Source organism: Lipotes vexillifer, unplaced genomic scaffold (genome assembly GCF_000442215.2).
Source record: "Lipotes vexillifer unplaced genomic scaffold, Lipotes_vexillifer_v1.1 scaffold496, whole genome shotgun sequence".
In the NCBI taxonomy this organism is placed as follows: Eukaryota; Metazoa; Chordata; class Mammalia; order Artiodactyla; family Lipotidae; genus Lipotes; species Lipotes vexillifer.
Genome location: NW_006786690.1, coordinates 9,175,200 through 9,184,766, shown reverse-complemented (window position 1 = coordinate 9,184,766; position 9,567 = coordinate 9,175,200). Strand labels below are relative to the sequence as shown.

At 53.7% G+C, this 9,567-nt stretch overlaps 1 protein-coding gene across 1 annotated transcript in view; it reads left to right on the top strand.

Moving 5' to 3' along the window:
* The first annotated feature begins 1,079 nt into the window (after window positions 1-1,079).
* The window catches only part of PADI6 (peptidyl arginine deiminase 6), a 22,923-nt gene continuing 14,435 nt past the window's right edge, over window positions 1,080-9,567 (top strand). Inside the window, exons 1-6 of the mRNA XM_007459258.1 lie at window positions 1,080-1,171; window positions 1,891-2,074; window positions 3,796-3,868; window positions 6,534-6,598; window positions 7,103-7,214; window positions 8,029-8,154. Of these exons, the coding sequence (XP_007459320.1) occupies window positions 1,080-1,171; window positions 1,891-2,074; window positions 3,796-3,868; window positions 6,534-6,598; window positions 7,103-7,214; window positions 8,029-8,154 (652 nt within the window). The remainder of the gene's footprint in view (window positions 1,172-1,890; window positions 2,075-3,795; window positions 3,869-6,533; window positions 6,599-7,102; window positions 7,215-8,028; window positions 8,155-9,567) is intronic.

Genomic DNA, 9,567 nt, shown 5'->3' with positions numbered 1-9,567 from the left:
TCATGAATAACTATAACCCACACTTAAAACATAAAATGAACAGTTTTAAAGTTAGCTGGTAAACCTCGTGGGCTGGAACAGGTGTTCTCATTTCTTTGCTCAGTGAACTCAGCAGAGATGGGGAGCAGCTGGTGACGGTTCTCAGTGGGGATCTTTCATCCATTCATTCCACCAATACCTGCCCGGCCCCTGCTGGGAGCTGGTGACACAGCTATGGTCAAGGATCCCCCTAAGCACCTGGGGAGGGGGGGCAGCTTCCTGGACCACACCCCAGGACTTTGCAACTTTAAGTAGCTCCCAGGGCTTCCCTAGTGGCGCAGCGGTTGAGAGTCCGCCTGCCGATACAGGGGACACGGGTTTGTGCCCCGGTCCGGGAAGATCCCACGTGCCGCGGAGCTGCTGGGCCCATGAGCCATGGCCGCTGAGCCTGCGTGTCCGGAGCCTGTGCTCGCAGCGGGAGAGGCCACAACAGTGAGATGCCCGCGTACCGCAAAAAAAAAAAAAAAAAAAAGAAGCCCCCATCCCCGGATCATTTTTGCAACCACCAGAGTGCTGAGGACCACTGGTCCAGCACTCATCAATTTCCAAGAAACACACACCTTAGAATCCAGGCCCCAGAGCCTAGAGGTGCTGCCACGTGCCCCGCTCCTGACCACTGCCCCATGCACCCCCTACAGATATTTGCTCCTAAGAGCTTCCAGCTGAGTTAAGCCTCCAGCGCCATCGCCAGGTTGACCAGTCCCAGGCACCAGCTTCCCAGAGCCCCTCTTGCTCCCAGCTGGAGGCTGGAGACGTAGGCAGCCAGCCTCAGCCTCCAAGGGTCGGCAGGCACTAGGTGCTTCATAAATTCGTGATGCACGGGCTCTGACCCCAGCTGCTCCTCGGCACCTCCCTTCTTCCCAGCAAACCTGCATGGAGAAAATCAGTTACACTTGGGTAGCTGCTTAACAAGGGGGCGGGCTGGAGAGGCCCTGAGCCCATAAGAGGGCAGGGCGATGGGGGAGCCCCGGGGTCATTCGAGGTCAGTGTGTGAGGGCTTCTGAGCAGGTCTGCGGGCGGTCAGCTTGGAGGGCCGTGCCATGTCCTTCCAGAGCACTGTCCATCTGTCCTTGGACAGCCCTGCCCATGCCATTTGTGTGCAGGGCATGGAAATCTACTTGGATGTCAATGGGTGAGGAGCTGGGGGCGGGGCCGGGCTGGTGCCTCATTCCCCTCCTGAGGCTGCCCTTGGATTATGCGGGAGTTAGGGGTTACCTCCATTCTCCATATATTACCCTGTTGTCCTGCCTCATCTCAGGGAGCCCAGTTTGGGTCTTTAAGGGCCTCCCAGTCCTGCTTCTGCCCCTCATGGGCTGTGGGGCCTTAGAAGCAAGAGCTTTGCCCCTTCTTGGTCCCCTTATGTGTGAAATGGGGGTGAGGTTGGCTCCCAAGGCAGCCGTGAGGATTGAGTGAGGGAGGCTCCTGTGAGCTGGAGCTTCGGTGGGGAGGTGACTCACGAGGCCATGTCTTCCCCAGGTCACGACACAGACCTCCCAATGTTTTTCCCCTGTAGGGGTCCCTTGTGGCTGAGACAAGTGGCTCTCCCCACCTTGGAAGTCAGGAGTTTATAAATAAGATGTATCGATAGCTTGGTAACGTCTAGAGTGTCGGTGGGAGGATGGGGTCTGGGCTGGAGCTTGTCGGAGGGGGGGACATGGGGGTCCTTGGAGCAGGGCATGGTAAGAGTAAGGCTGAAGTTGTGTTCGGACCCCAAAACTGCCCTGACCATAAGTTAGGGTGTCTCAGCATCTGAGAGGCTGGGGGGGCCACCCCCTCCACACCAGCTGCACTCTAGGCCGAGAAGGTGAGGCTCTTGTGCCCCAACTTCTATCTCCTTGCCGGGCTACCTAGGTGTGCCCCGCAGCAGTGTGAGTCCTTCACCGTCGAAAGCTCTCCGGGAGTCGTGGTCCAAATCTACGGCACAGACCCAGTAAAGATCGGGGAGGAGGCTGCCATGAACTGGTGGCCCCTGTCACATCCCACGAACGTGCTGGTGGGGATGACGTCCCCCAGCTCTGCCAACGACAAGGGCAAGGTAGGTCTTGGGGGGAAGATGAGGGGGACTCCCCCAGGAGATGGAGCTAACACGACCCCTGGGGTCTCCCTTCTAACAGCTGACGTTTCCTGAGCTCTGAGTCTATGAGAAATTCAGTGCCAAATGTTTTGCACATCTGACCTTACTCAGTGCTTGCAGCAAACCTGTGAGGTGGGCACTCCGTGACCCCATTTTACAGACGAAGAAACTGAGGCACTGAGTGAGTGAAGTGCTCTGCCCAAGCCAGTAATCAGCTGAACAGGGATTCAAGCTCAAGCATGTCTGTCTCCTCCATGTGTGCTTCTGACCAGGACACCAGCTTCCAAATTAGCTGCTTTTGAAGTCTGGCTTAAAAGGTTTCAGCAGCAGAACTCAAATGGGCTTTTTGGCTAAGACTGATCTCCCAGATGTGGAACCTCTTAGTGAACCTCAAGAGCTACGCTGAGTTCAACGCTGAGCACTAGGTATCATGAGTTGAATTTCCAGAGGCTGGCATTAGCTCCTTTTACATAACAAGGAAACAGAGCTAGAGAGACCCCTGTAAACCTAAATAGCATAACTACCGTGGGACAGATCCAGGATCTAAGCCCAAGTCCGTGCCCTTTCCCCTGGGCAGGCTGTCACCCTAACGGAGCCCCTGTGAGGGAGAGGTGCCCTTCCACCTCGTGGAACAGGCTCATCAGAGTCTGAATGGTTAGTGGTGGTTCTGAGTGATTAGAACCACTTGATGCCCAGGCCACACACCCCTGCCAATCAAATCAACCTCTGGGGCTTCACAGCTCCCAGGTGACTCCAGTATGAAGCTGAGGGTGAGAACAGCTGAGGAAGCACATTCAGGACCAGGGGACTCGTGTTGGCAGAACTTTCTGGAGGGTAGTTAGCAGAGGACTAAGCGGGGCTGACTGAGGGCAGTACACACCCCTCTCTACACTCTGTGTGCAGGGCAGTCAACTCCCTAACAGGCAGGTAGTACACTTAGGTGAGACTGAGCATCTCACAGATAAGGGTTGAGGCTGTGATGTGGCCCAGCTGAGCCTAGAGGATCTGAGACGTGTTCTCTGCCCAGGGCTCAGCCTCCAGCACCATCAACAGTGAGATGCTTACTCCTGGCCCCAGCTAATGGCTAGTTCCGTGGTTCGTGGTGAAGGCCTGTGGTCAAGGCCAGTGGCTGAAAGGCAGGTCTTTGTCTAAAGACTCCTCTGGAAGCAGAGGTTGGTGTGGGGCACAGGAAAGACTAACCCGCCCCAGTGTCCTGCTTCCTTTTGGGCAGCTTAACCCATTGGAGGCCCCACATCCTCATGACCCATCTCAGGGGGCAACAGGTGGGGTCCCAGGAGGGGCAGGTAGAGTGGGGAGGATGTATAGTGTGACTTAAAGCTTGACCTCTAGAGCTGGACAGCCAAGATTGTAAATTCTATGTCACCCATTTTTCTGGCTGAATGATTTAGTCCCTCGATCTCTCTGCCCTTGGGGGTAGAGCCCACCTGGATGGGTTGTTGTGAGGCCTCGGTGTGGAAGGGCCTGGAGGGTCACAGCATGTTATGCACGGGGCTTATTACAGTACGGTGACTCTGTACTGGCTCACAGCAAGGCACCGGAAGCTCAGAAACTGTAACTCAAGACCAAGGTCAAACGGCCAGACTCAGGTACATGGCTCAGGGTCCTGCTCTGGCCCCCCTGCCCTCTAATGCTCCCATGGGTGCTGGATGCTGTCTCCACAGGTTTCGGTCTCCTACTACCAGCACAATGAGGATGTCCCCATGGCCACAGCTGTGCTCTACCTCACGAGCATTGGTGAGTGTCCTCCCAGCCCTGGAGAGGAGCGGGTGGGCTTTGCAGAGGCGAGAGGAGCTGAAGGGGGCTCTCCCTGTAACGAGATGCCTCCCGTGGGTCACAGATGGATTCACACAGTCCCGTTCCCATGGTCCCTCAAAGCTCACTGCTGACATTCTCTGACCAGAACAGAGGCCATCGGGACCCCATGTGTTCACATCATCCACCTACATGTGTCAGGGTCCTACATTCTGCTTCCTCTGTTGCAATGGATGACGCCTCTGGTCCCAAGTTAATCTTAACCGTACCAGGCTCTTTCCCCTCTCATTCAATACCATTCCTTTGGCAGTTGTTACTGATGTAGGGAAGCCACTACCCCTCCTGCCCCCCTCTTTAGATTGTTCCAGAACAAACTATATTCCCTTAATAGGAACAAGTTATTATGCCTATTCTCTTAAGGAACCGGCTAGAGTGTCTGTTCTTAGACCTGATTCTATGTAGTCTTCAAACTCCACCCCCCCACCTGTCCGCATCCTTAGTTTTCCCTCACTTTCCCTTGAACCTGCTCAGACCAGACCCCTGCCACCAATGCTGTCCTCATCGAGCCCCTGAATACCTTCTACTGCACTCAGTTCAGTGGTCTATTCTCTTCCTGGACCTGTCCTCAGTGTTCACGACACTGGTGGTCCTTTCTTGAGCCATTTAGGGACCCTGCACTCGGCTTTGCCCCTCTGCAGCTGGCCTTTCCTTCTCAGATCCCTGTGCTGGATCCTTTGGCCACACCCTCCGACCCCGCCTGTCAGTGCAGTGCTGCAGGGCTCAGGCAGCCGGTCATGTGGCTCTACACACAGCCCACAGGTGACTCGCAAAACTCTGTAGCCCAGCATCGCCCATAAACTTGGGGGTCTACTCACCAACATAGCTTCCTGAGTGTCTGACCAATGTCTCAAACCTTTTTTTTTATAATAACAGGTAACATTTGTTGAATACTTAGAGTGATAGGCATTTTTCCTATATGTTAAACCAGATCAAATTACCCTAGGAGAGTGTTTCAGAGAAAGCGATATGCAATTTTCAGATCAACATTTCTCCTTTTTATTTTATTTATCTATGTTTTTGGCCCTACCCCGCTGGCATGTGGGATCTTAGTTCCCCGACCAGGGATCAAACCGGCGCCCCTGCATGGGAAGTATGGAGTCTGAACCAAACTTAATACACCCCAAATTGAATTGATTCCCTCTACCCCCAAGTGCCTCTTTCCTAGTAGTCTCCCACATCGTGCTAGAAGCTCCATCCTTCCAGCTGGTCAGGCCCAAGCCCTTGGTGTCGCCCTTACTTTTCTCTTAACCTGTGTCGATCATGAATCTTGTCGGTGTTGCCTTAAGTCTAGCTCGAATCCAGCCACCAGCCACTACCAAAGCTCTCAGCCTGGTCCGAGGCGTGGTCATCTCTGCCTGGGTCACCGACAGGTCCCTAGTGTGGTTCCCTCCTCCATCCTTGACCCTCTACAGGTCCCCTCTTAATTCGGCCTCCAGAGAGGCACCTCTCTAAAAGGCTATCAGATAACATCTCTTCCAATCAAAGCCTCCTATCGCTTGCCCACCCTCAGATTAAAGCTGGCATCACCATTACCTACACAACCTACCCGAGCTGGCCCCTACCAGCTGGCCGCTATGCTACCTCTAACCCACGGCCTCTTTCTCTTCTTTCGTTCATCCTATTCTAGGCACACTGGCCTCTCTGACCCTTGAACTTCCCACCATGCACTTCCTATTCTAATTGCTTTTACCCCAGATACTAATACGGGTCACTTTCTTGCCTCCTGCAGGTCTCTGTTCACACTTAGAAGACTCTTCTGATCCCAAACTGAGATACCCCCTCCATCCCCTTGTTCCCTGCAGCATTTTACCATTGGACATAATATGTATTTTACTTATTTCTTCACCCCTTGCCACTGCCGCATGTGTGCATGAGTACGCAAACATACATCCTAAGATCAAAGAAGATAGGGCCTGTCCTGTGTGCTGCTGTATCCCTAGGACCTAGAACAGTACCTGCTTGGTGACGGGCATCCTTGAGCATCCGTGCCAGGTGCTGAGTGGACAGCAGTAAATGAGGTCTGTTCCCTTGGCCCTGACATTCCGGTTGAGAAATAGCACGCTGAATGTCAAGAGTTATGAACAAAAATACAACCAGGGTGAAGCCACGCAGTGGTCAGCAGGGTGGGGAGTGGTGGAAGGTGGGATGTAAAGACCCAGAAGGAGCCTCTGTGGTGATACTTGGGCAGAAGCCTAGATCCTCAAGCTCTAGAGGGGCTTGGAATTGCCATGTATTGAGCCCTGGCTGTGTCCTAGAGGGCCAAGAGCTTTCCCAAAGGCTGGGGAGGAGGGCCTTCCAAGTAGGAATCACCTGGGAAGAAGCCAAGAGGCACAAATGGCCTCATGACCACAGTGGACTTGTTTTGTGGCCTCCCAGGAGGTTGGGGGAGATACATGAATACCTGGGCCTCTCCAGGCTTGCTCATGAGACACCGTCTGCCTCTGGGGAAATTTCTTCCAAGCTGGCAGCATGCCCCAAAGGCTGGAGGACCCTGATACCAGCCTTAGGCAGCCCTGGGGACTTACCTACAGCTCCAAGGCTGTATCCAGCTGGTCTAGATGGTTGAGGCCTCTCCCTCCTGTTGCAGAGCTCTCCCTGGACGTGGATGTCTACCGCAGTGGGCACTTCGAGACAAATGACAAACAGGCTAAGGTGAGGCTGCCAGGGGCAGGAAGCAGGCCAGGGGCCCAGGAGCCAGATCTGGCCCACAGACTCAATTTGGCCTTCATAGTGTCAAATTGCTACAATACAAATCAGCACTGATGATGTCAATTTCTAGCTCTTTCAAAATATTAGAATGTCTGGTGGCACTAGTCCCCCATCTTAGCCTGGTCGTGTAACCAACAAGGCCGGAGGGCCAGCTGCCCCCTTCAGATGGGACATGTCTCCTCCAGTTTGCCCCAGACCCCTCCTCCCCTGACACTGAGCAAAGGTAGGAAACTGGTAACCCACATCTAGATCTCCGCCTTCCTCTCAGCCCGCTTACCTGATGTTACTGTCCTGTCCCTGTAGGTACTTGAGTGGGCAAACTCTGATCTAGAGGTCCTTGTTGCCCTGGAGAAAGGCTTGACTCTGCCCCTGAGGTGGAGTAGCATCTGCAAAGCCAAGGACTTAACCTGGCTTCTGCCTGAACCAACATTCCTGTCTTCTTTACAGAAAAACTGGGTCTGGGGCCCCAAGGGCTGGGGTGCCATCCTTCTTGTGAACTGTAGCCCTGCTGACGCACACCAGCTCGTGGACAGGAAGAGCAAGGTGTTCTCTACAGAAGGTGAGAACTGGCCGCTGACCAAGGACCATCACCCACTTTCCTCCCTGGGCTCTGCCTCCCCTGGGGCTTCACTGCTCCACCCCACAGCAAACCCAGATTCCAGGCTGATGTCCCTGCTCTGGGCCCATCAAGTCTCTTTTCAATGGCTTAATGGCTTGAAGCGTGTAACTGGGCAGAAAGGGGCCCCTTGGCAAGAACACAGGCTCTGATGTCAGGTAACAAACAGTTACTTCCTGGCCATGAACTTGAGTATGTTAACTTCCCTGGTCTTGTTTTGCCATCTGTAAAATGGGGATGATAAAACGGACATCACAGGTGGTTGAGAAGACTAAACGAAGACACACAAGGGGTAGGCGAGACCCTTCCTAAAGACCCTCTTGTAGCCTGGGGCAGGACCCTGAGTGTCCTAGCCAAAGCCCTCTTGGATCTGGTCCTGACTTGTGGTCTGGACATAGATTCCAGGTCCCAGCAGTAGAATGGGATTTCCTGGTTCACACCAAGGCTGGAGGGGAACGCATGCTGAACTGACCATGCCAGGCCCTGTTCCAGGTGTTTTGGGGGACCATCCACCCCTTACAACTGATGGGGTAGATGCCACCCTCACTCAGAGTGGGCCCCAGCTGTGGCAAGCTGCCTGTAGCCATATGTGCAGCAAGTAGCAGAGACAATGATGCAGGCCTAGGCCAGAGCGGGAGGCACAGGGTCCTCGGTGCTCCAGGATATAAGCCCCTCCACCCCTGACCCTACTGCTTCCTCCACCCCTGGAGCGCTGGCCTCCAGAAGCCCCTGAATCTTTGCCTTGTCTTTCACTCAGAAACAAAGGGTCTGTCCCAGATGATACTGAGAGTTCAGGGACCCAGCTGCATTTTAAAGAAATGCCGGGTGGTTCTCCACACCTCCAAGGAAGAGTCGGAGAAGGCAAGAGTCTACCGGCCACAAAGTGAGTGTTTCTCAACATGCCAGGGCCAGTTGTGGCCACACCTGCTCCTGGCAGGGTCCCCGTCAGAAGCCAGCTGGGGATCGAGAGCAGCAGGTCAGGGTCTATTACAGCTGGACTTGTGTCCCTGGGATCCTCTGGCTGCCACCTTCACCATGGAGTAAGTCTATACACGTGGGTGAGTCATTGTACCTCCAAGCCACTTTCCCCAGTGGGGGCGATGATCGTGCCTCTCGTACAGGATTTTCGTAGCTGGATGAAGAGAGGTGGGCATTAGATGAAATGGTGGCTATAGCCTTGTATAGATTAGTATCTTCTCCCAAGTGTTCCTGCCATGCGAATCCATCTGTTTCTTAACCGAGATTTTGAGAATTCAGAGGCTGGGAAGCCAGAGTGGCAGCTATGCTAGCACATCCAGCCCAGGTACCACACAGCCCAGGTACCGTGTGGCAGGCAGGTGGCATGTCCCTGTTCTACAGATGAAAGCGGGGAGGGCTGCTGGCTTAGATGGTGGATGTGTCCAACTCCAACAAAATACCCTTCGGATTTCCCTAAACGGGTTCAGTATTCAGTGCCTCTCAATTAAGATTTAACTCTTTGCTACTTTCTTTAAAAGCCAAGTCTAGCTTCAGCTGGGCAACTGGGGAGCATGTGGTTTACAGTGGGCCATCTCTGTGTCCAGCGTGGGAGAGCATGCCACAGCTCCCTCGTTACCCATGCTCGGGGGCCTCAGCTCCGAGGCAGCTGTTCCATCTCTTCTGCAGACCTAGGTCACAGCTGGAATGGAAGTGACCTGGGACTAGCAGAAAAGGCAGCCCAAGTTGTATGTGGTCCTTTGACATGTGGGCTAGAAATGAGCCTTAGAAACTGTGGCTCTAGGCCTGGTTCAGGCCATGAGGGCTGTTCTGGTCCTATGAAACCCACTATGTCCAGGCAACTCTGAGGTGGGCTGGGCTGGATGGGCCTTGGAGCCTGCTCAGGAGGCCAGGGATATGTGTACCCACCCAAGATGCCATACTTCAAGCTACCTACCTGCCTTTTAAAGTAGTCAAAAATTTAGGGTAGGGCAACCCAGCACACTGTGTTAACATATCCTCCAGGTGAAAATGAGTTGGGCTGAAGTTGAGGAGCCATAGTCTAAAAGATAGAGCAAAGGAATTTAAGAAATTTCCGGAGAAATTGAAAGCCAGAGCATAAGGTTCGAGAAAAAAAGGAAAACGCTTGCATGAAAGCAGTGATCAACTATGACCGGTGCTGCTGAGTGACTAAGATGCCCAGATCAGTGGGAAAGTTGGTTTTCAAAGCTGGTCATTAGTGACCTTGATAAGAACAGTGGGGATAAAAAGAACAGTGGGGATAGAAAAGAGTAGGGGGCTTCCCTGGTGGCACAGTGGTTGAGAGTCAGCCTGCCGATGC